The sequence below is a fragment of the Cherax quadricarinatus genome, chromosome 7 (genome assembly GCF_038502225.1).
Source record: "Cherax quadricarinatus isolate ZL_2023a chromosome 7, ASM3850222v1, whole genome shotgun sequence".
In the NCBI taxonomy this organism is placed as follows: domain Eukaryota; kingdom Metazoa; phylum Arthropoda; class Malacostraca; order Decapoda; family Parastacidae; genus Cherax; species Cherax quadricarinatus.
In genome coordinates, this window is record NC_091298.1 from 45,063,965 (window position 1) to 45,075,977 (window position 12,013).

Here is a 12,013-nt window from a genome sequence, read left to right on the forward strand (position 1 = left end):
AATTTCGAGATGCCAAGAATATAGAAGTATTGCATGGACACAAAAATGGCCTGAATTTTGAGGTTCTAACGCGAATTATCTGTCATACTAGAAGCTAAACACGTCTCACATTCACTGGAAAAATATAAAAAAATAAAGCTAAACATGGAAAAACTTTCACTTGAACCATCAACATCCAAGAAAGTTAATGAATATCTTTGAGTCAGACTGTCTGTCCTGCCACATCGCATAAAAACAAGAGTCAGGCTGTTGATTAGAGTTTGAACCTATTTTAACAGACCTGACATACAACAACTTTGAATTTGAACAATCTGACTGTGGAAAATGCACAATTCGACCAGAGATTATGGAAACAACTTGAAGGCATCTGATCTAAAAACTGTTGATAGTCAGATACCACTTTCCCTGCCTAGTGACATTCCCCAATGACTTGGAAAAACTCAAAATGAGAAAAATGTGTCCCGTAGCTCCATTGCTAGCGCACTCATCTCACACACTGAGGTCCGGGCCGGGGATCGATCCCATGGTACGGCTGGGAAACATTAGGATGTGTTTCCATAAGACACCTCCTGTCCCTGTTCACTCATCAGTAAAATGGGTACTTGGATGTTAGTCGACTCGCGTGGGTCGCATCCTGGGACGTAATTGAAATGCTCTGCATAACAAGTGGCTTTCTGTATAGAAGTATGTCACTGATGTCAGCTATGGTCTAAGAATTATGGGTTGTGTTCTCCAGCAATCAGAGTAGTGAACCAGATGCTGTGTCCTTGTAAAAGAACAGGAAAACGAAATTCCGAAATTTCCCTCCTATTTGTTGCAAGTTTAGCAACAGATAAGAATGGAAAATTCTCTCAGAGGCAAGGTAGAAACGTGCCAGAGTAGACCGAAACCACAGTAGAGCCGCCAGATAGTTATCCACACCTCCTGGAATAACAGGAGAGAGAACCTCCGAGGTTTACAGAAAGTGTTAGTCAATCCAAAACCGCATTTAATCACTTTCAACTAATCTAGTGCCTGTCGAAGCACTCAGATTTTATGTAAATTTGTATTAATATATAAATCAGCTGTGCTTTTTGTCACCCTATACTACCATATGTCAGAGACTGTTCCAGAAAGTACCAGAAGATTCCATACTACCATATGTCAGAGACTGTTCCAGAAAGTACCAGAAGATTCCATACAAATATCCTTGCATGATTACCTTCTTCTGTCTTCCGACAATATATTAAGTAAAAGGACACAAGTGCAACTAATGTGGCATTTTATTGTGGCAACGTTTCGCTCTCCAGGAGCTTTGTCAAGCTGTTACAAACAATACATGGACACAGAGGGTATATATAGGCTTAGAGTGAGGTGTTGTACTAGTGGTAGTAGTAGTAGTAGTAGTAGTACTAATACTACCACTAGTATTACTACTACTACTATTACTACTGCTAGTATTACTATTACTACTACCACTAGTACTACACCACACTCTAAGCCTATATATACCCTCTGTGTCCATGTACTGTTTGTAACAGCTTGACAAAGCTCCTGGAGAGCGAAACGTTGCCACAATAAAATGTCACATTAGTTGCGCTTGTGTCCTTTTACTTAACAATGCAATAGTAATTGTATTCCTGAATGTTTGTATCATCAGGAATAACTTGAGTTATCCTGGGTAACTTGTACATGCTGCTATATGTAAGAGTTGCTATCATATACATGATGCTATGTGATACACTTGCTGTTACCTGATCCTGTATATTTCGCGATATTCTTAAAAGTCTGAATGTCTCCTATCATTCAGGCCCCAGTTACGGTAAGTTATTACATCTGACCTTCCATTGTTATCCTAGGTAACTAGAACCCCTGAGGGGGTTATCTTAGGTGACTCACACATATGTTGCTATGAATGAGAGTTGCAATGTTTCTAAGCACTAGGACCCCAGAGGCGATAAGACACTCTCATTGGTTTTCTTAGATTTTCCTAACTCATATATACGTTGTAATCATTGAAATGTTGCAAATGTTGCTGATACCTAAGCCTGAGTAAACATACTCGTATGCAGAGCCTGCAACACACTACTGCTAAGTACCTATCACAGTTTTCCCTCATAACGGTACCAGAACTCAGAAGAGGAACGGGATATTCTCATTTCTACCAACTCTCCGATGTTGTACTTTCCAAAATTCCCCATGAACGGTGATACCGACAGCGGGACGCGATCTCTTAAGGACGAACCGTGTGGAATAAATTATCCTAAGTACTTAACATATGTATACCGACGCAAGAGGTCCGGCTGGCAGTGCAGCATCGCCATAATGAAAAGCCGGGGTGTCATGAGAGGGGCCCAAGACTGATTAACCGCCTCCCACCATACATAAGGGGGATTGCTAATTGACCCCTGGCTGTCTTCAAGAGGGAGTTGGACAGACACCTGAAGTCAGTACCTGATCAACCGTGCTGTGGTTCGTACGTCAGTTTGCGTGCGACCAACAGTAACAGCCTGGTTGATCAGACCGAGCCACAGGGGCGTTGACCCCCTAAACCCTCTCCAGGTAAGTTCCAGGTAGGTGCTAAATCAAGAATAACATATTTTCAACAACATCACACATCACTGGGGAAAGTTGCTGACAGATTCACATCTACAAGAATGAGTTACAACATCTCAGGGCCAGAAAAAGATTGCGATATCAATAATTTATGTAGAGTTCTCTATTTTCAAAGTGTAAAAAATTAAGGTGAACCTCCAATATGTCAGACACTCACATTCTAAGAATATTTTAAGGGGTTGGGTAAGTTTAGGACTAACTTCCTGAAAAATACAGTCACAAATATTTTTTTGAATAGATTCTTCACAGTTAATTGATATGACCCAGCTATGTACTCTTCTTCTACAGTATTTTTTAATACTGTTTAATTCTCAATATCTTGTAATGTTGTATTGCTGGTCAGAATTCAACAAAAGAATGACATCACTGTATTATAATTGTGGAAAATTTTGAATTTTCTTAAATTCAACATGTGTAAATTTGAATAATATATTAACTGTGTATTAAAATGTGATGCTGATTTGATCCGAGAAATTTCGAGTGAGGGGAAGATGTGGAACAGCGGCAAGGAGGGTAAGGACGCCATAGGGAATTTAATGTGTGTGCACTGGTTGTTACAATAGTCATGAAATCAGGCATCATCTAGGTTCAACTAGGGTAAATCAGCTTCAATCCATGAACTAGGATTTGCTCACATGTTCCCGTTGAAAAATTGGGATAAATAGTGTGGAAAACATTTACAATTCGGGTACAAGGACGGAAAAACAGGGGACTACGATTCTTCTCGACAACACACCTTAGTTAAGTGATGCTTACCCATAATGTATAGCAGTTTTTCATTTCCCATCGCAAACTCTAGCTTTTAAGGTAGCATTAGGGTGTGTTAGTTTAATTAGTTTAATATGTTTATTATGCACCCCATACCCATCCTGTGGGGGGTAGTCAAAAGATTACAGAGGTACATAATTGGTCCAGGGACTTTTGTGAAAGCAAGTGTAAGGGTGGTGGAGGAGGTGGTGGTAGTGGTGGTGTTCTTAATTATAGTAATGACGAATATAATACTTGTGTTGATAACTGTAGTGAGCATCATAATGAAGGCTATGGTGTCAATGATGTTAGTAATAGTGATGAGCGTAATATAAGTGGTGGTGCAGAGTGTGATGAGGTTAACCACATTGACATTAATGTTGAGTACAATACTGTTGATAAATGTAATGAAGACAATGTTGGTAGTGGTGTTGGTGATGACAGTTATAGTGATGCTTGTAATGTTAATGTAGGAGGGAATGTGAGTGGTGGTGTCACCTATCATACATTCACACATGAACAGCGTCGTGCTCTGTGTAAACAAAGACTTCCACGAGGCCTTACAACTGGAAGTGCACTTAAAAAACTCATGGACCAGGGTAACACTGCTGACATTGATAATGTCTGCTATTTATATGAACAATTTTTTCATTATGCTGAGAATGAGATCCAGTGATTAAATGTTAAGTGTTAATACGAATTTCTTTTCTAATAACACCATTGTATTTATGTATTGTACTCATAGTTATATTTTGTGTACCCAGTAAGCAAACCAAAATATAGAGTCTCCACAATTTTAATTTACCAGAGTAACTGGTTTTAATATTGTAATTATTAATTTAATATAGGTCTAGCTTTTTGTGAGAATAGTGATGAAGTGGGCATGGAGGGAGTGACAGTCTTGAGACCCACTGTGACTAAGTCCCACTTACCTCACCCAAATTACTTGCAGGTAATAATTCAGGTAATATCCTGTAAACCTCATGCTGGAGTATATCTGGAGTATACCTAGAGAGGGTTCCGGTGGTCAATGCCCTCGCGGCCCGGTCTGTGACCAGGCTTTTCTCAGGTAATTTCCCAGGTAATTTCTCACCTAATAATTTTAAATAACGTTATCCAGATTTTAGTTTTTAAAATATAACAATTATATTGCCTATCATTATTATTCAGATTGAAAGAATGTATGAATGATATATTTTAGCAAGAATGAATAAAATTCATACTAAAAAGAATGGATAGGTGTCAGGCATACAACAATCTTATTTTTACCATGCATGTACATTTTTACCATGAATGTACATTTTTACCATGCATGTACATTTTTACCATGCATGTACATTTTTACCATGAATGTACATTTTTACCATGCATGTACATTTTTACCATGAATGTACATTTTTACCATGCATGTACATTTTTACCATGAATGTACATTTTTACCATGCATGTACATTTTTACCATGAATGTACATTTTTACCATGCATGTACATTTTTACCATGAATGTACATTTTTACCATGAATGTACATTTTTACCATGAATGTACATTTTTACCATGCATGTACATTTTTACCATGCATGTACATTTTTACCATGAATGTACATTTTTACCATGCATGTACATTTTAAGCTATAATACAGTTAAAAGCTTCCTCCACACAAAATAAAGCGCAAACCATTCAAAAATATGCAGCAAAATATTTTTATTCTTTGGGTTAAAATGGACTCATCTTATTCATCTCTGCCTTTGTACTGTTAATTGGCAAATAAATATTTACTGAGCTATCTAACCTATTAAAATCTAAAGCAAGTGACATGCTTTGTTACTGAGATTGAAGAAAATTAATTATCCTTCAAGCAAACTGTTGCTCTCAAGATTCAGGTGATGAATGGGTAATACTTCCCTGAGCCCTCCTAGCCACCTTTAAACTTCTTATCTCATGCCCAATATACAGTTTTAATAACCACCTTTCTGATGAACAGGCAAATGAGCAGCAGTGACCTTGGACTCACCTGTCTACCGAGGGTGAAAGGATAACGTCCAGCCAGGAGTGCAGAGCGAGTGGGAGTACAAATGGGTTGAACATATGATTGTTCCAGCAGGACGCCGCTTCTGGCCAGCGCCTCCAGCTGCGGTGTCTTCACTTGATGGTTATGCCACGAGACGTCGTTCCAGCCTGCATCAGTAGGACACATCAGCTTTACTGTTAACTATTACCACCTACTGGATAAGTAAGTTTATTTAGGTACAGGTACACAGATAATCATACATCAGTAACATACGTGTAAATTACACACAATAACCCCCCAAAAAAAGTTAGATAAAATAACTTATTTCAAATGGGGTCCATGAAATATCTAATTCAAATCTTCGACTTCGAAGAATTTAATTGATACTGTTCCGAGGAGCATAAACTTGCAAGTGTCAGTAAACAATTAAAATATTAATAGGGTGTTTCCTACTGTAGCTCGATCACTAGAGCACTCAGCTCACACAATGATGTCCGGGGTTCGAATCTCCTCCGGGACGGCTGGAAAACATTAGGGACGTGTTTCAATAAGACACCTGCTGTCCCTGTCCATGTTCACCCATTAATTTAAAATGGGTACCTGGGTGTTAGTGGACTGGTGTGGGTCGCATCCTGGGACAAAACTGACCTAATTTACTGTAAATACTCAGCATAACAAGGGACTTTCTATATAGTAGTATGTCAGTGATGTCAACTATGGTCTGTATACCTTGTACATGTGCTGGTAGTAATAAAGATTATGTCATTATTATATTATTAATATGTCATTATTATATCATTAATATACCATTATTATATTATTAAAGATTATGTCCTTATTATATCATTATTATATTAGTAAACCAGCGGCTTTATTTTAGAAGTTACATAACTAATTAGAAAAACAACTGAAAAACACGAAATAAATTCGTTTTTTTTTTAGTTTAAATCTACTTGTTATATTTTATGATAGTTTCATGAATAGTTACGACCAAGAAAAAAAAAAAAAAAAAAAAAAAAAAAAAAAAAAAAAAAAAAAAAAAAAAAAAAAAAAAAAAAAAAAAAAAAAAAAAAGGTGTGAAATACCGAGAGAAACAAATAATTCTATATTTATATAGGTTTCCAAGAAGATTTCGTAAAAAATTACTAACGTGCACACTGCATACGTTATTATGTATTATACTGAAGATCACTTATTTGGATGTTAAAAACAGGAAATTTACTTCAAAACTTAATTCTGAAGTTTAAATGTGAGAAAAAATGCATAATGATAATGACAATAAGTAAGTTTTTCTAATAAAACAAATAAAAGCAAATTTGAGAAACAATGAAAAATATTTTTTATTGAAATTTTACCGAGTTTAAATTGGAGAAAGTTATGCTTATTGTACATAGGTTACTTAGGGGTCCTATTACTGATTTTTTTTAATATTTTGGAATATTTACCCAAAAAAGTATTAACAAATTAGAACTGTCAAGTTGAAATCAATGAAAACTATTCTTACATAAATGTAAATAATATAAAGGACTTTCTGTAGGCCTGAGTTTATTCATTGTTTCAAGGTGAATTATGTGATGATAATATTTATAAATATTTATATATGTCACAAGACATGTATCAATAAAATAGTGAAATTTAATGTTGCTCAGACGTGCAACATTGGTTGAAAAATATATAAGATAGTAACTACAGGCAATCAAAGCGAAAAAATAGATCAGATAATAAATAACAATAAGGCACAATACCGTGACTGGAACGATACACAAATAACCCGCACATAAAAGAGAGAAGCTTACGTCGACGTTTCGGTCCGACTTGGACCATTGACAGTCACAATGGTCCAAGTCGGACCGAAACGTTGTCGTAAGCTTCTCTCTTTTATGTGCGGGTTATTTGTAGATCAGAAGATAATTATGCTTGTGTTTAAAACTGCAATTGTCATAGTGGTTATCAAAATACAAACACAATAGACTGCACAAAAAAAATCTACTTCTGTTCTATTACTCAAACAACATTTTTTTTTTTTGAACAGCCCTACTTTATTTACAAAAGAGAAAGGCAAGTTATATATAAGTGAAAGTTTTGCATTAAATGACGCCTGTAAATAATTTCCCGGTAAAGACACTAAGGTCATCCTGCACTACTAGATCAAATGAGAAAAAGATCATACATACTTACCAAGATCGTCTGCCACAATAAGAATAATATGAGGCGGATGTACTGATTGTGGAGCCGGAGAAGCCGAGATTAACATCAACACAGATGATGCCATTAACATCAATAAGGGTTTGTGTCTGTCTGGTGTCATGTCTTGAGTGGAAGAAGATAACAGAATACATTACTGTAGTTTGAAATATGTATGTCATGGGACCATATGTATATATATATATATATATATATATATATATATATATATATATATATATATATATATATATATATATATATGCAATAAGATCACAGTAAACAGGTGATTTCAGAATATGCAAAACAACCACTGTGAAAGAATAGAGAAATTCCAAGCGCTTTCGTGACTACTCACATTATCAAGGAACAATGAAAGTAATGCATCAAAGGAAGGCATATAAAGGGTCTAGCCCACACCTCACTATCACATCCCACAACAAAGCAACACCTGATGTGCGACTCATAAGAAAGGGAACACTGCAGCAGGCCTGCTGGCCCAACTAGACAGGTCCTTCACTCAACCCACCAACAAACTATTCTACCCAAGAATTAAGAATTTACAATTTATTATTTGTCCAATGTATTATTCTTGGTCCATGGTCGACAGGAATATAATTGAATCTAGTTTCATAAAAAGCAGTTTTGACAATAATATGAATATTTCCTTTGGTTTATATAAATTAGATCCATTTATAATTAATAGAATTTGGGAAGAATTTTATAATACATTGGACAAATAATAAATTTTAAAATTCTTAATTCTTGGGTAGAAAAGTTTGTTGGTGGGTTGTGTGAAGGACCTGTCTAGTTGGGCCGGTGGGCCTGCTGCAGTGTTCCCTTTCTTATGAGTCGCGCGTCAGGTGTTGCTTTGTTGTGGGATTTGATAGTGAGGTGTGGGCTAGACCCTTTATATGCCTTCCTTTAATGCATTGCTTTCATTGTTCCTTGATAATGTGAGTAGTCACGAAAGCGCTTGGAATTTCTCTATTCTTTCACAGTAGTTGTTTTGCGTATATATATATATATATATATATATATATATATATATATATATATATATATATATATATATATATATATATATATATATATATAATGTGTGTGTGTGTGTGTGTGTGTGTGTGTGTGTGTGTAAACTTATCTAAAATATATTTAGTTGGATTAGGTTAAATTAAATTGCGCTCGTTATAATAAGGTTAGGTAAGTTTTCTAAGGTTCTTTTGGTACAAAATTATTATTTTTTACATAAACATAAATGAAAAAAATATATCTTTAAACGTATAAGATAAAATTATAGTAAGACGGTGCTAGGGTCAAGTCCCAGGAGGGTTGTATCAGGTCACAAGAAGTTGCGGCCAGTCATTACACTGCACAAGACACTCTCACACACATACACACTCACACACACCCACCCACACACACCCACACATACCCACACACTCACACACACCCACAACACCCACACACACCCACACACACACACACACACACACACACACACACACACACACACATCACACATACACACACACAACACACACACACATACACACACACACGCAACACACATACAACACACACACACACACACACACACACACACACACACACACACACACACACACACACACACATTGCCAGACTCACACACATACACTCCCCCCTCCCCCACCGACATCTCACTCCTTCACCTGATCCCTCCACTCCCTCTTTCACCCTCCCCCTCCCCACCTCTCCCTCCTTCCCCCTCTCCCTCTCCCACTCACCCACTTGCTTCACTCTCCTTCCCACTCCCCCTTCCCACTACTCTCCCACATAGCCACAGTTCCTCCTCTACCTCCCCCCCCCACACTCTGACATACATAATACTAACCTAACATACAGAATTACATAGGTTTCCCCACTCTGAGGCAATCAGGATAAAACAAAAATGGGTTGCCAGAGAGCAACAAGAAAAACCAAGGGACAGGAGGAGGAAACTGCAAAGGAAGATTGGGCAGCAGAGCTCACAAAAAGGGAACATGAATGGGAAAAGAAACTAGAAGAACTTAGCATGAGAATGGAAGAGAGGATAGACATGGAAAGCAGGAAGTGGGAGGTGCAAGTCAAAGCAGCAGAGGCCAGGATACAGAGTTTAGAAGAGGAACTGAAAAATCTGAAACAGCCTAAAGAACTAAAGAACATTTTGGGATTGACAACAGAGACTGCTACCTCAGTCACAAATAAGGAGACTGTAGGGAAAGAAGGAAGAAAACAGCATGTAGAAGCTCAATCAGTGGAGACTGTAGTAAATGAAAGAGCTAAGCTATATGTTGAGGCCCTAACAGACCACAGCAGAGCCCAAGGAAAGCCGAGAAGGGAAAATGACAGGTCACTGAGCCCAAGTACATTAGCTAGTGAAACTGAAGAAAGGAAAGCTGCAATGGAGGAAATCAAATTGAATGAGGGGATACACAGGGATATGCAGTGGGAGGATGAAAGGGTGAGGTCAGTCTTCGTGTATGGGCTCCAGGAAGTTGAAGGGGAAACATATGAAGCCAGAAAACAAGGAGAAAAAAAAAGCAATTGAAAGCATCATGAAAGCAATAGGAGAAGACGACATGACCCAGCTGGAAAATTTTCGGAGAATAGGGGGGTATGTAAAAAAAAGAACCCGGCCAGTGAAAGTGACCTTCAAGGCAGAATCGACTCGGAACAGGATCTTGCAGGAGAAAGCACGATTAAGGGACATGCCGGCATACAGGAAGGTGTATCTCGTCCGTGACAGAACACAAGCAGAAAGGCAGAAACAGAGAGAGATGGTACAAAGGCGAAAGGAGGAAAGAGAGGGGATGGAGAAGACAGACAGGAGATCCCAGACACAGGAAGATCAAATACAGCCTCCCTCACAACTTCCTATAGAAGCCTCCCAACCAGGTCAACCCCAGTGCAACCAAACACTCTAAACCAAAACACCCATGCCACATCCAATGCCCCCACCCACTGCATTACAAACTCCACCCCTACAGCAACCACTCATAGTTCCTTATCAGGTCTCCCACTTCCCCAACCCCAATACACCTCCCAGACCACAATCTTAGAAAAGAAGTTGAAGGTGTGGTATAAAAATGCAGATAGAATTACAAATAAGTATGAGGAGTGGCACGAAAGAATCAAGGAGACATCCCCAGACATAATAGCACTCACAGAAACAAAACTCACCAGAATAATAACAGATTCAATCTTTCCATCCGGATATCAAATCCTCAGGAAAGACAGAGGGAGGAGAGGGGGAGGAGGAGTTGCACTGCTCATTAAAAACCAGTGGGGGTTTGAGAAAATGGAAGGAATGGATGGCACGGGCGAAAGGGACTACTTAGTAGGAACAATCCAGTCTGAGGGACATAAGGTGATAATTGCAGTAATGTACAACCCACCACAGAACTGCAGGAGGCCAAGAGAAAAATACGATGAGAGCAACAGAGCAATGGTCGACACACTAGCCGAGGTGGCCAGGAGAGCACACATGGGGGGAGCAAAGTTACTAGTTATGGGTGATTTCAATCACAAGGAGATTGACTGGGAAAACCTGGAGCCCCATGGGGGTCCCAAAACATGGAGAGCCAAGATGATGGATGTGGTACTGGAAAACCTCATGCATCAACATGTTAGAAACGCTACCAGAGAGAGAGGAGAGGATGAACCAGCAAGACTGGACCTTGTATTCACCTTGAGTAGTTCTGACATCGAGGATATCATGTATGAAAGGCCCCTGGGAGCTAGTGATCATGTGGTTCTGTGCTTCGACTACATAGTTGAGCTCCAAGTGGAGAGAGCAGCAGGAATAGGGTGGGAAAAACCAAACTACAAAAGGGGGAACTACTCAGGCTTGAAGAACTTCTTTCAAGACATTCAGTGGGAGAGGGAACTGACAGGAAAACCAGTACAAGAAATGATGGACTATGTGGCAACAAAATGCAAGGAGGCAGAGGAGAGGTTTGTACCCAAGGAAAACAGAAATAATGGGAAGAACAGAACGAGTCCTTGGTTCACCCAAAGGTGTAGGGAGGCAAAAACTAAGTGTACTAAAGAATGGAAAAGGTACAGAAGACAGAGAACTCAGGAAAATAAAGAGATTAGCCGAAGAGCCAGAAACGAATATGCACAGATAAGAAGGGAGGCTCAGCGGCAATACGAAAATGACATAGCATCGACCGGGAGGTATGTCAGGAGCTCAACACAAGATTAAAAGAAGTATTTACAGTGGAAACCAGTAGGACTCCAGGAAATCAGAGCAGGGGGGTGCAACAGCAAGTGCTGGATGAGGTACATATAACCAAGGAGGAGGTGAAGAAGCTGCTATGCGAACTTGACACCTCAAAGGCGGTGGGACCAGACAACATCTCTCCGTGGGTCCTTAAAGAGGGAGCAGAGACATTGTGTGTACCATTAACAAAGATCTTCAACGCATCATTTGAAACTGGGCAACTCCCCG

General features: G+C 38.7%; 1 protein-coding gene across 1 annotated transcript in view; it reads right to left on the reverse strand.

Annotated features, from left to right (window-relative positions):
- Positions 1 to 12,013, reverse strand: part of LOC128686844 (arylsulfatase B) — a 150,338-nt gene that overhangs the window by 78,554 nt on the left and 59,771 nt on the right. The window contains exons 2-3 of the mRNA XM_053773982.2: positions 7,531 to 7,662; positions 5,356 to 5,519 (exon numbers count right to left, since the gene is read on the reverse strand). Coding sequence (XP_053629957.1) covers positions 5,356 to 5,519; positions 7,531 to 7,662 — 296 coding nt within the window. The remainder of the gene's footprint in view (positions 1 to 5,355; positions 5,520 to 7,530; positions 7,663 to 12,013) is intronic.